Source organism: Enoplosus armatus, chromosome 23 (assembly GCF_043641665.1).
Source record: "Enoplosus armatus isolate fEnoArm2 chromosome 23, fEnoArm2.hap1, whole genome shotgun sequence".
NCBI classification, from domain to species: Eukaryota; Metazoa; Chordata; class Actinopteri; order Centrarchiformes; family Enoplosidae; genus Enoplosus; species Enoplosus armatus.
In genome coordinates this window covers 8,099,803-8,115,965 of record NC_092202.1, presented here as the reverse complement: position 1 = coordinate 8,115,965, position 16,163 = coordinate 8,099,803, and the positions used below count along the sequence as shown (strand labels likewise).

The 16,163-nt window shown below is 45.7% G+C and overlaps 1 protein-coding gene across 1 annotated transcript in view; it reads left to right on the top strand.

Moving 5' to 3' along the window:
• The first annotated feature begins 352 nt into the window (after positions 1–352).
• The window catches only part of LOC139306285 (GATA zinc finger domain-containing protein 14-like), a 119,456-nt gene continuing 103,645 nt past the window's right edge, over positions 353–16,163 (top strand). Inside the window, exons 1-2 of the mRNA XM_070930229.1 lie at positions 353–363; positions 945–1,078. Of these exons, the coding sequence (XP_070786330.1) occupies positions 353–363; positions 945–1,078 (145 nt within the window). The remainder of the gene's footprint in view (positions 364–944; positions 1,079–16,163) is intronic.

Sequence of the window (16,163 nt, the reverse complement as noted above, 5' to 3'; positions counted from 1 at the left end):
AGTGCACCTGCCTGTTCTGTCTGCTTGTTGAGGTAGTGCTTAGTAGTGTATTCCATCAGCTCTGACCTGGATCAGTATTGTATATATAGTTATACATGGTTCAGAATATGGATAATTATAAAGGCTAATTTACTCCTGTTATGAATTCAGTCATTTGAATATATATATATACTCACAATTAATTTAATTTAAAAAATCACTTAAAACACAATTGAACAAACAACTTCAGGCAAAATTTTGATTATTGTAATTATTGTATTATCTATTTTAAATGTTTTTAATACATTGTATTCTCACAGGGATTCCAACATTAACATTATAAAGAAATTAATGATTATAGTAAGGTTTCGACATGCTGCTTCTGTGAGTAAGTCTCTGTAATGTTTGTTTTGATAGATTCAAATGAAGACAAGATGGGTGTTGGACGAAACATATCAATTTTACTGATTCTAATAGGTAAGCTGAGTTATGTTAAATGGTTGCCGTTAAAGTCTCTTGATATAAAATGATGGAAAAGATGTGGGAAATGACACAACATGAAGTAGAGGTGGAGTTTTTTTGCCACCTAATCCAATAATTCTTATACAAAGACACATCAGAGTCTAGCATCACTGTGAAATCACAATCAGTTAAAAAAGACAAATGGTAAACCCTATTTGGTGTTTTCATATTTTGTATTTTTTTATGTTTTTCATAGTACATTAAATCTATGATTAGGTTAGTTGCACGAGTGAGATAACAAACTATGAAGCAAACGGTTTCTATTTACAATTACCTACAGTTTAATATACTGTACCCTGTGCACAAAATAGAAGATACATCTTCTACTCACTTAAAGTATAACATTGTATATGTCAAAAGATGTATAATAAAAGAAAAGAATATTCAAACTAGAACATGACAAAAGAAGTGAAAAAATAGTGTTTTTTCTTCCTTGTCAATAGTTGCTATGGATTTGGCAACGAGACAGGGAGCTGCTCAAAGCTCATCATCCACTGTGTCACCAAAAACAAAATCTGCTCCAACAACAACAACTGCGGTGATAACGACAACACCTGGGGCAACAACAACAACTGCAGTACCAACAACTGCTGTTGGAACCACAACAACTGCAAAGACAACAACCACTGAAGTACCAACAACAACTGCTGAAACCACAACAGTTGCTTCAAGAACAACAACAACAACAACAACAACAAAAACAAATGCAGTACCAACAAAAACCGTGGAAAAAACAACTGTTTTACTAAAAACAGCTGCTACAAAAAAAGCAACTGCTGTACCAACCAAAACTTCAGGAACCAAAACAGATGCTTCAACAACAACAAAAACAACAGGATCAACAACAGCTGCTACAACCACAACAACTGCAGGATCAAAAATAGCTGTTGGAACCACAAAAGATGCTACAAAAACATCTGCAGTACCAACAACACCTGTGGAAACAACAACTGCTGGGCCAAAAACAGCAGCTGAAAGCACAACACAAGCTACAACAACAATTGCAGTAGTAACAACAACTGCTGGAATCACAACAGCCGCTACAACAACAACAACAACAACAACAAATCCAGTACCAACAACAGCTGCTGAAACCACAACAGCTGCCACAACAACAACAACTCCAGTACCAACAAAAGCTGCTGGAACCACAACAGCTGCTACAACAACAAATGCAACAACAACACGTGCAGGATCAACAACAGTAGCTGGAAGCACAAAAGCCGCTACAACAACAACAACAACAACTGCAGTACCTACAACAGGTGCTGGAATAACAACAGCTGCTACGACAACAACTGGGACAACAACTTCAACAACAACACGTGCAGGATCAACAACAGCTGCTGGAAGCAAAGAAGCTGATACAACAACAACAACAACAACAACAAAAACTGCAGTACCTAAAACAGCTGCTGGAACCACAACAGTTGCAAAAACAACAACTGCAAAACCTAAAACAGCTGCTGGAACCACAACAGCTGCTACAACAACAACTACAGTACCAACAACAGCTGCTGAAACAACAACAGCTTCTACAACAACAGCAACTGACGTACCAACAACATCTGCAACAAGAACAACAACTGCAGTATCTACAACAGGAGCAGGAACAACAACAGCTGATACAACAACAACAACAACAACTCCAATACCAACAACAGCTGCTGGAACCACCATAGCTGCTACAACAACAACTGCAGGATTAACAACAGCTGCTGAAACCAAAACAGCCGCTACAACAAGAACAACTGCAGGATCAACAACAGCTGCAAGAACCACAAATTCAGCAACAACAACAACAACTACAATACCAACAACACCTGTGGAAACAACAACTGCTGTACCAACAAAAGCAGCTGGAAGCACAACACCTGCTACAACAACAACTACAGTACCTTCAACAGCTGCTGGAACAACAACAGATGATAAAACAACAACTGCAACAACAAAACCTGCAGGATCAACAACAGCTGCTGGAACCACCACAGCTGCTAAAACAACAACTGCAGGATTAACAACAGCTGCTGAAACCACAACAGTCGCTACAACAACAACAAAAACGGCGGGATCAACAACAGCTGCAAGAACAACCACAGCTGCTACAACAACAACTGCAGGATTAACAACAGCTGCAGAAACCACAGCAACTGCTACAAAAACAACAACAACAACAACAACAACGGCAGGATCAACAGCAGCTGCAAGAACCACAACAACTGTTCCAATAACATCTGAAATACCAACGACATTTGTGGCAATAACAACTGCTGGACCAACAACAGCAACTGGAAGTACAACAGCCGCTACAACTACAACAACTGCAGTACCAACAACAGCTGCTGGAACCATAACAGCTGCTACAACAACAACTGCAGCATCAACAACAGCTGCTGAAACCACAACAGCTGCTACAACAACAGCAACTGACGTACCAACAACACCTGTGGAAACAACAACTGAAGTACCAACTGCAGCTGCAGGTAGGACAACAGACGCTACAACAACAACAACAACTGCAGTACCAACAACACCTGTGGAAACAACAACTGCAGTACCAACAACAGCCATTGGAACCACAACAACTGCTACAACAACATCTGCAGTACCAACGACTGCTGTACGAACAACAGCGGCTGGAACCACAACAGCAGCTACAACAACAAAAACTCCAGTACCAACAACAGCTGCTGGAACCACAACAGCTGTTACAAAAACAACTGCAGTACCAACAACAGCTGCTGGAACCACAACAGCTGCTACAATAACAACTGCAGGATTAACAACAGCTGCTGAAACCACAACAGCACCTGTCGAAACAACAACTGCTGTGCGAACGACAGCAGCTGGAAGCACAACATCTGCAACAACAACAACAACTGCAATTTCTACAACAGGTGCTGGAACAACAACAGCTGATACAACAACAACAACAACTCCAGTACCAACAACAGCTGCTGGAAACACCATAGCTGCTACAACAACAACTGCAGGATCAACAACAGCTGCTGGAACCACCACAGCTGCTACTACAACAACAACTGCAGGATTAACAACAGTTGCTGAAACCACAACAGCCGCTACAACAAGAACAACTGCAGGATTAACAACACCTGCTGAAACCACAACAGTCGCGACAACAACAACAACAACGGCGGGAACAACAACAGCTGCAAGACCAACCACAGCTGCTACAACAACAACTGCAGGATTAACAACAGCTGCTGAAACCACAACAGCCGCTACAGCAACAAAAACTGCAGGATCAACAACAGCTGCTGGAACCACCACAGCTACAACAACAACAACAGCAGGACCAACAACAGCTGCTGAAACCACAGCAGTGGCTACAACAACAACAACAACGGCAGGATCAACAACAGCTGCAAGAACCACAACATCAGCAACAACAACAACAACTACAATACCAACAACTCCAGTACCAACAACAGCTGCTGGAACCACCATAGCTGCTACAACAACAACAGCAGGATCAACAACAGCTGCTGGAAACACCACAGCTGCTACAACAACAACTGCAGGATTAACAACAGCTGCTGAAACCACAAGAGCCGCTACAACAAGAACAACTGCAGGATCAACAACACCTGTGGAAACAACAACTGCTGTACCAACAACAGCAGCTGGAAGCACAACAACAACTACAGTACATTCAACAGCTGCTGGAACAACAACAGCTGATACAACAACAAAACATGCAGGATCAACAACAGCTGCTGGAACCACCACAGCTGCTAAAACAACAACTGCAGGATTAACAACACCTGCTGAAACCACAAAAGTCGATACAACAACAACAACAACAACAACAACGGCGGGAACAATAACAGCTGCAAGAACAACCACAGCTGCTGCAACAACAACTGCAGGATTAACAACAGCTGCTGAAACCACAACAGCCGCTACAGCAACAAAAACTGCAGGATCAACAACAGCTACTGGAACCACCACAGCTGCTACAACAACAAGTGGAGGATCAACAACAGCTGCTGGAACCACCACAGCTACAACAACAACAACAGCAGGACCAACAACAGCTGCTGAACCAACAGCAGCTGCTACAACAACAACTGCAGGATCAACAACAGCTGCTGAAACCACAACAGCCGCAACAACAGCACCTGTCGAAACAACAACTGCTGTGCGACCAACAGCAGCTGGAAGCACAACATCTGAAACAACAACAACAACTGCAGTATCTACAACAGGTGCTGGAACAACAACAGCTTATACAACAACAACAACAACTCCAGTACCAACAACAGCTGCTGGAACCACCATAGCTGCAACAACAACAACAACTGCAGGATCAACAACAGCTGCTGGAACCACCACAGCTGCTACAACAAGAAGTGCAGGATCAACAACAGCTGCTGGAACCACCACAGCTACAACAACAACAACAGCAGGATCAACAACGGGTGCTGGAACCACCACAGCTGCTACAACAACAACTGCAGGATCAACAACAGCTGCTGAAACCACAACAGCCGCAACAACAGCACCTGTCGAAACAACAACTGCTGTGCGACCAACAGCAGCTGGAAGCACAACATCTGAAACAACAACAACAACTGCAGGATCAACAACACCTGTGGAAACAACAACTGCTGTACCAACAACAGCAGCTGGAAGCACAACACCTGCTACAACAACAACTACAGTACCTTCAACAGCTGCTGGAACAACAACAGCTGATACAACAACAACTGCAACAACAAAACGTGCAGGATCAACAACAGCTGTTGGAACCACCACAGCTGCTAAAACAACAACTGAAGGATTAACAACAGCTAGTGAAACCACAACAGTCGCTACAACAACAACAACAACTGCAGGATTAACAACAGCTGCTGAAACCACAACAGCCACTACAGCAACAAAAACTGCAGGATCAACAACAGCTACTGGAACCACCACAGCTGCTACAACAACAAGTGGAGGATCAACAACAGCTGCTGGAACCACCACAGCTACAACAACAACAACAGCAGGACCAACAACAGCTGCTGAACCAACAGCAGCTGCTACAACAACAACTGCAGGATCAACAACAGCTGCTGAAACCACAAAAGCCGCAACAACAGCACCTGTCGAAACAACAACTGCTGTGCGACCAACAGCAGCTGGAAGCACAACATCTGAAACAACAACAACAACTGCAGTATCTACAACAGGTGCTGGAACAACAACAGCTTATACAACAACAACAACAACTCCAGTACCAACAACAGCTGCTGGAACCACCATAGCTGCTACAACAACAACAACTGCAGGATCAACAACAGCTGCTGGAACCACCACAGCTGCTACAACAAGAAGTGCAGGATCAACAACAGCTGCTGGAACCACCACAGCTACAACAACAACAACAGCAGGATCAACAACGGGTGCTGGAACCACCACAGCTGCTACAACAGCACCTGTCGAAACAACAACTGCTGTGCGACCAACAGCAGCTGGAAGCACAACATCTGAAACAACAACAACAACTGCAGGATCAACAACACCTGTGGAAACAACAACTGCTGTACCAACAACAGCAGCTGGAAGCACAACACCTGCTACAACAACAACTACAGTACCTTCAACAGCTGCTGGAACAACAACAGCTGATACAACAACAACTGCAACAACAAAACGTGCAGGATCAACAACAGCTGTTGGAACCACCACAGCTGCTAAAACAACAACTGAAGGATTAACAACAGCTAGTGAAACCACAACAGTCGCTACAACAACAACAACAACTGCAGGATTAACAACAGCTGCTGAAACCACAACAGCCGCTACAGCAACAAAAACTGCAGGATCAACAACAGCTACTGGAACCACCACAGCTGCTACAACAACAAGTGGAGGATCAACAACAGCTGCTGGAACCACCACAGCTACAACAACAACAACAGCAGGACCAACAACAGCTGCTGAACCAACAGCAGCTGCTACAACAACAACTGCAGGATCAACAACAGCTGCTGAAACCACAACAGCCGCAACAACAGCACCTGTCGAAACAACAACTGCTGTGCGACCAACAGCAGCTGGAAGCACAACATCTGAAACAACAACAACAACTGCAGTATCTACAACAGGTGCTGGAACAACAACAGCTTATACAACAACAACAACAACTCCAGTACCAACAACAGCTGCTGGAACCACCATAGCTGCAACAACAACAACAACTGCAGGATCAACAACAGCTGCTGGAACCACCACAGCTGCTACAACAAGAAGTGCAGGATCAACAACAGCTGCTGGAACCACCACAGCTACAACAACAACAACAGCAGGATCAACAACGGGTGCTGGAACCACCACAGCTGCTACAACAACAACTGCAGGATCAACAACAGCTGCTGAAACCACAACAGCCGCAACAACAGCACCTGTCGAAACAACAACTGCTGTGCGACCAACAGCAGCTGGAAGCACAACATCTGAAACAACAACAACAACTGCAGGATCAACAACACCTGTGGAAACAACAACTGCTGTACCAACAACAGCAGCTGGAAGCACAACACCTGCTACAACAACAACTACAGTACCTTCAACAGCTGCTGGAACAACAACAGCTGATACAACAACAACTGCAACAACAAAACGTGCAGGATCAACAACAGCTGTTGGAACCACCACAGCTGCTAAAACAACAACTGAAGGATTAACAACAGCTAGTGAAACCACAACAGTCGCTACAACAACAACAACAACTGCAGGATTAACAACAGCTGCTGAAACCACAACAGCCGCTACAGCAACAAAAACTGCAGGATCAACAACAGCTACTGGAACCACCACAGCTGCTACAACAACAAGTGGAGGATCAACAACAGCTGCTGGAACCACCACAGCTACAACAACAACAACAGCAGGACCAACAACAGCTGCTGAACCAACAGCAGCTGCTACAACAACAACTGCAGGATCAACAACAGCTGCTGAAACCACAACAGCCGCAACAACAGCACCTGTCGAAACAACAACTGCTGTGCGACCAACAGCAGCTGGAAGCACAACATCTGAAACAACAACAACAACTGCAGTATCTACAACAGGTGCTGGAACAACAACAGCTTATACAACAACAACAACAACTCCAGTACCAACAACAGCTGCTGGAACCACCATAGCTGCTACAACAACAACAACTGCAGGATCAACAACAGCTGCTGGAACCACCACAGCTGCTACAACAAGAAGTGCAGGATCAACAACAGCTGCTGGAACCACCACAGCTACAACAACAACAACAGCAGGATCAACAACGGGTGCTGGAACCACCACAGCTGCTACAACAACAACTGCAGGATCAACAACAGCTGCTGAAACCACAACAGCCGCAACAACAGCACCTGTCGAAACAACAACTGCTGTGCGACCAACAGCAGCTGGAAGCACAACATCTGAAACAACAACAACAACTGCAGGATCAACAACACCTGTGGAAACAACAACTGCTGTACCAACAACAGCAGCTGGAAGCACAACACCTGCTACAACAACAACTACAGTACCTTCAACAGCTGCTGGAACAACAACAGCTGATACAACAACAACTGCAACAACAAAACGTGCAGGATCAACAACAGCTGTTGGAACCACCACAGCTGCTAAAACAACAACTGAAGGATTAACAACAGCTAGTGAAACCACAACAGTCGCTACAACAACAACAACAACTGCAGGATTAACAACAGCTGCTGAAACCACAACAGCCGCTACAGCAACAAAAACTGCAGGATCAACAACAGCTACTGGAACCACCACAGCTGCTACAACAACAAGTGGAGGATCAACAACAGCTGCTGGAACCACCACAGCTACAACAACAACAACAGCAGGACCAACAACAGCTGCTGAACCAACAGCAGCTGCTACAACAACAACTGCAGGATCAACAACAGCTGCTGAAACCACAACAGCCGCAACAACAGCACCTGTCGAAACAACAACTGCTGTGCGACCAACAGCAGCTGGAAGCACAACATCTGAAACAACAACAACAACTGCAGTATCTACAACAGGTGCTGGAACAACAACAGCTTATACAACAACAACAACAACTCCAGTACCAACAACAGCTGCTGGAACCACCATAGCTGCTACAACAACAACAACTGCAGGATCAACAACAGCTGCTGGAACCACCACAGCTGCTACAACAACAACAGCAGGATCAACAACGGGTGCTGGAACCACCACAGCTACAACAACAACAACAACAGCAGGATCAACAACGGGTGCTGGAACCACCACAGCTGCTACAACAACAACTGCAGGATCAACAACAGCTGCTGAAACCACAACAGCCGCAACAACAGCACCTGTCGAAACAACAACTGCTGTGCGACCAACAGCAGCTGGAAGCACAACATCTGAAACAACAACAACAACTGCAGGATCAACAACACCTGTGGAAACAACAACTGCTGTACCAACAACAGCAGCTGGAAGCACAACACCTGCTACAACAACAACTACAGTACCTTCAACAGCTGCTGGAACAACAACAGCTGATACAACAACAACTGCAACAACAAAACGTGCAGGATCAACAACAGCTGTTGGAACCACCACAGCTGCTAAAACAACAACTGAAGGATTAACAACAGCTAGTGAAACCACAACAGTCGCTACAACAACAACAACAACGGCGGGAACAACAACAGCTGCAAGACCAACCACAGCTGATACAACAACAACTGCAGGATTAACAACAGCTGCTGAAACCACAACAGCCGCTACAACAAGAACAACTGCAGGATCAACAACACCTGTGGAAACAACAACTGCTGTACCAACAACAGCAGCTGGAAGCACAACAACAACTACAGTACATTCAACAGCTGCTGGAACAACAACAGCTGATACAACAACAAAACATGCAGGATCAACAACAGCTGCTGGAACCACCACAGCTGCTAAAACAACAACTGCAGGATTAACAACACCTGCTGAAACCACAAAAGTCGATACAACAACAACAACAACAACAACAACAACGGCGGGAACAATAACAGCTGTAAGAACAACCACAGCTGCTGCAACAACAACTGCAGGATTAACAACAGCTGCTGAAACCACAACAGCCGCTATAGCAACAACAACTGCAGGATCAACAACAGCTGCTGGAACCACCACAGCTCCTACAACAAGAAGTGCAGGATCAACAACAGCTGCTGGAACCACCACAGCTACAACAACAACAGCAGGATCAACAACGGCTGCTGGAACCACCACAGCTGCTACAACAACAACTGCAGGATCAACAACAGCTGCTGAAACCACAACAGCCGCAACAACAGCACCTGTCGAAACAACAACTGCTGTGCGACCAACAGCAGCTGGAAGCACAACATCTGAAACAACAACAACAACTGCAGTATCTACAACAGGTGCTGGAACAACAACAGCTTATACAACAACAACAACAACTCCAGTACCAACAACAGCTGCTGGAACCACCATAGCTGCTACAACAACAACAACTGCAGGATCAACAACAGCTGCTGGAACCACCACAGCTGCTACAACAAGAAGTGCAGGATCAACAACAGCTGCTGGAACCACCACAGCTACAACAACAACAACAGCAGGATCAACAACGGGTGCTGGAACCACCACAGCTGCTACAACAACAACTGCAGGATCAACAACAGCTGCTGAAACCACAACAGCCGCAACAACAGCACCTGTCGAAACAACAACTGCTGTGCGACCAACAGCAGCTGGAAGCACAACATCTGAAACAACAACAACAACTGCAGGATCAACAACACCTGTGGAAACAACAACTGCTGTACCAACAACAGCAGCTGGAAGCACAACACCTGCTACAACAACAACCACAGTACCTTCAACAGCTGCTGGAACAACAACAGCTGATACAACAACAACTGCAACAACAAAACGTGCAGGATCAACAACAGCTGCTGGAACCACCACAGCTACAACAACAACAACAGCAGGATCAACAACGGCTGCTGGAACCACCACAGCTGCTACAACAACAACTGCAGGATCAACAACAGCTGCTGAAACCACAACAGCCGCAACAACAGCACCTGTCGAAACAACAACTGCTGTGCGACCAACAGCAGCTGGAAGCACAACATCTGAAACAACAACAACAACTGCAGTATCTACAACAGGTGCTGGAACAACAACAGCTTATACAACAACAACAACAACTCCAGTACCAACAACAGCTGCTGGAACCACCATAGCTGCTACAACAACAACAACTGCAGGATCAACAACAGCTGCTGGAACCACCACAGCTGCTACAACAAGAAGTGCAGGATCAACAACAGCTGCTGGAACCACCACAGCTACAACAACAACAACAGCAGGATCAACAACGGGTGCTGGAACCACCACAGCTGCTACAACAACAACTGCAGGATCAACAACAGCTGCTGAAACCACAACAGCCGCAACAACAGCACCTGTCGAAACAACAACTGCTGTGCGACCAACAGCAGCTGGAAGCACAACATCTGAAACAACAACAACAACTGCAGGATCAACAACACCTGTGGAAACAACAACTGCTGTACCAACAACAGCAGCTGGAAGCACAACACCTGCTACAGCAACAACTACAGTACCTTCAACAGCTGCTGGAACAACAACAGCTGATACAACAACAACTGCAACAACAAAACGTGCAGGATCAACAACAGCTGTTGGAACCACCACAGCTGCTAAAACAACAACTGAAGGATTAACAACAGCTAGTGAAACCACAACAGTCGCTACAACAACAACAACAACTGCAGGATTAACAACAGCTGCTGAAACCACAACAGCCGCTACAGCAACAAAAACTGCAGGATCAACAACAGCTACTGGAACCACCACAGCTGCTACAACAACAAGTGGAGGATCAACAACAGCTGCTGGAACCACCACAGCTACAACAACAACAACAGCAGGACCAACAACAGCTGCTGAACCAACAGCAGCTGCTACAACAACAACTGCAGGATCAACAACAGCTGCTGAAACCACAACAGCCGCAACAACAGCACCTGTCGAAACAACAACTGCTGTGCGACCAACAGCAGCTGGAAGCACAACATCTGAAACAACAACAACAACTGCAGTATCTACAACAGGTGCTGGAACAACAACAGCTTATACAACAACAACAACAACTCCAGTACCAACAACAGCTGCTGGAACCACCATAGCTGCTACAACAACAACAACTGCAGGATCAACAACAGCTGCTGGAACCACCACAGCTGCTACAACAAGAAGTGCAGGATCAACAACAGCTGCTGGAACCACCACAGCTACAACAACAACAACAGCAGGATCAACAACGGGTGCTGGAACCACCACAGCTGCTACAACAACAACTGCAGGATCAACAACAGCTGCTGAAACCACAACAGCCGCAACAACAGCACCTGTCGAAACAACAACTGCTGTGCGACCAACAGCAGCTGGAAGCACAACATCTGAAACAACAACAACAACTGCAGGATCAACAACACCTGTGGAAACAACAACTGCTGTACCAACAACAGCAGCTGGAAGCACAACACCTGCTACAACAACAACTACAGTACCTTCAACAGCTGCTGGAACAACAACAGCTGATACAACAACAACTGCAACAACAAAACGTGCAGGATCAACAACAGCTGTTGGAACCACCACAGCTGCTAAAACAACAACTGAAGGATTAACAACAGCTAGTGAAACCACAACAGTCGCTACAACAACAACAACAACGGCGGGAACAACAACAGCTGCAAGACCAACCACAGCTGATACAACAACAACTGCAGGATTAACAACAGCTGCTGAAACCACAACAGCCGCTACAGCAACAAAAACTGCAGGATCAACAACAGCTACTGGAACCACCACAGCTGCTACAACAACAAGTGGAGGATCAACAACAGCTGCTGGAACCACCACAGCTACAACAACAACAACAGCAGGACCAACAACAGCTGCTGAACCAACAGCAGCCGCCAAAACAACAACAACAACGGCAGGATCAACAACAGCTGCAAGAACCACAACATCAGCAACAACAACAACAACTACAATACCAACAACTCCAGTACCAACAACAGCTGCTGGAACCACCATAGCTGCTACAACAACAACAGCAGGATCAACAACAGCTGCTGGAAACACCACAGCTGCTACAACAACAACTGCAGGATCAACAACACCTCTGGAAACAACAACTGCTCTACCAACAACAGCAGCTGGAAGCACAACACAGACTACAACAACAACTACAGTACATTCAACAGCTGCTGGAACAACAACAGCTGATACAACAACAACGGCGGGAACAATAACAGCTGCAAGAACAACCACAGCTGCTGCAACAACAACTGCAGGATTAACATCAGCTGCTGAAACCACAACAGCCGCTATAGCAACAACAACTGCAGGATCAACAACAGCTGCTGGAACCACCACAGCTGCTACAACAAGAAGTGCAGGATCAACAACAGCTGCTGGAACCACCACAGCTACAACAACAACAACAGCAGGATCAACAACGGCTGCTGGAACCACCACAGCTGCTACAACAACAACTGCAGGATCAACAACAGCTGCTGAAACCACGACAGCCGCAACAACAGCACCTGTCGAAACAACAACTGCTGTGCGACCAACAGCAGCTGGAAGCACAACATCTGAAACAACAACAACAACTGCAGTATCTACAACAGGTGCTGGAACAACAGCTTATACAACAACAAAAACAACTCCAGTACCAACAACAGCTGCTGGAACCACCATAGCTGCTACAACAACAACAACTGCAGGATCAACAACAGCTGCTGGAACCACCACAGCTGCTACTACAAAAACAACTGCAGGATTAACAACAGCTGCTGAAACCACAACAGCCGCTACAACAAGAACAACTGCAGGATCAACAACACCTGTGGAAACAACAACTGCTGTACCAACAACAGCAGCTGGAAGCACAACACCAGCTACAACAACAACTACAGTACCTTCAACAGCTGCTGGAACCACAACAGCTGCTACAAAAACAACTTCAGTACCAACAACAGCTGCTGGAACCACAACAGCTGCTACAACAACAACTGCAGTACCAACAACAGCTGCTGAAACCACAACAGCTGCTACAACAACAGCGACTGACGTACCAACAACATCTGCAACAAGAACAACAACTGCAGTATCTACAACAGGAGCAGGAACAACAACAGCTGATACAACAACAACAACAACAACTCCAATACCAACAACAGCTGCTGGAACCACCATAGCTGCTACAACAACAACTGCAGGATTAACAACAGCTGCTGAAACCAAAACAGCCGCTACAACAAGAACAACTGCAGGATTAACAACAGCTAGTGAAACCACAACAGTCGCTACAACAACAACAACAACGGCGGGAACAACAACAGCTGCAAGACCAACCACAGCTGATACAACAACAACTGCAGGATTAACAACAGCTGCTGAAACCACAACAGCCGCTACAGCAACAAAAACTGCAGGATCAACAACAGCTACTGGAACCACCACAGCTGCTACAACAACAAGTGGAGGATCAACAACAGCTGCTGGAACCACCACAGCTACAACAACAACAACAGCAGGACCAACAACAGCTGCTGAACCAACAGCAGCCGCCAAAACAACAACAACAACGGCAGGATCAACAACAGCTGGAAGAACCACAACATCAGCAACAACAACAACAACTACAATACCAACAACTCCAGTACCAACAACAGCTGCTGGAACCACCATAGCTGCTACAACAACAACAGCAGGATCAACAACAGCTGCTGGAAACACCACAGCTGCTACAACAACAACTGCAGGATCAACAACACCTCTGGAAACAACAACTGCTCTACCAACAACAGCAGCTGGAAGCACAACACAGACTACAACAACAACTACAGTACATTCAACAGCTGCTGGAACAACAACAGCTGATACAACAACAACGGCGGGAACAATAACAGCTGCAAGAACAACCACAGCTGCTGCAACAACAACTGCAGGATTAACAACAGCTGCTGAAACCACAACAGCCGCTATAGCAACAACAACTGCAGGATCAACAACAGCTGCTGGAACCACCACAGCTGCTACAACAAGAAGTGCAGGATCAACAACAGCTGCTGGAACCACCACAGCTACAACAACAACAACAGCAGGATCAACAACGGCTGCTGGAACCACCACAGCTGCTACAACAACAACTGCAGGATCAACAACAGCTGCTGAAACCACGACAGCCGCAACAACAGCACCTGTCGAAACAACAACTGCTGTGCGACCAACAGCAGCTGGAAGCACAACATCTGAAACAACAACAACAACTGCAGTATCTACAACAGGTGCTGGAACAACAGCTTATACAACAACAAAAACAACTCCAGTACCAACAACAGCTGCTGGAACCACCATAGCTGCTACAACAACAACAACTGCAGGATCAACAACAGCTGCTGGAACCACCACAGCTGCTACTACAAAAACAACTGCAGGATTAACAACAGCTGCTGAAACCACAACAGCCGCTACAACAAGAACAACTGCAGGATCAACAACACCTGTGGAAACAACAACTGCTGTACCAACAACAGCAGCTGGAAGCACAACACCAGCTACAACAACAACTACAGTACCTTCAACAGCTGCTGGAACCACAACAGCTGCTACAAAAACAACTTCAGTACCAACAACAGCTGCTGGAACCACAACAGCTGCTACAACAACAACAACTGCAGTACCAACAACAGCTGCTGAAACCACAACAGCTGCTACAACAACAGCGACTGACGTACCAACAACATCTGCAACAAGAACAACAACTGCAGTATCTACAACAGGAGCAGGAACAACAACAGCTGATACAACAACAACAACAACAACTCCAATACCAACAACAGCTGCTGGAACCACCATAGCTGCTACAACAACAACTGCAGGATTAACAACAGCTGCTGAAACCAAAACAGCCGCTACAACAAGAACAACTGCAGGATCAACAACAGCTGCAAGAACCACAAATTCAGCAACAACAACAACAACTACAATACCAACAACACCTGTGGAAACAACAACTGCTGTACCAACAAAAGCAGCTGGAAGCACACCACCTGCTACAACAACAACTACAGTACCTTCAACAGCTGCTGGAACAACAACAGATGATAAAACAACAACTGCAACAACAAAACCTGCAGGATCAACAACAGCTGCTGGAACCACCACAGCTGCTAAAACAACAACTGCAGGATTAACAACAGCTGCTGAAACCACAACAGTCGCTACAACAACAACAAAAACGGCGGGATCAACAACAGCTGCAAGAACAACCACAGCTGCTACAACAACAACTGCAGGATTAACAACAGCTGCAGAAACCACAGCAACTGCTACAAAAACAACAACAACAACAACAACAACGGCAGGATCAACAGCAGCTGCAAGAACCACAACAACTGTTCCAATAACATCTGAAATACCAACGACATTTGTGGCAATAACAACTGCTGGACCAACAACAGCAACTGGAAGTACAACAGCCGCTACAACTACAACAACTGCAGTACCAACAACAGCTGCTGGAACCATAACAGCTGCTACAACAA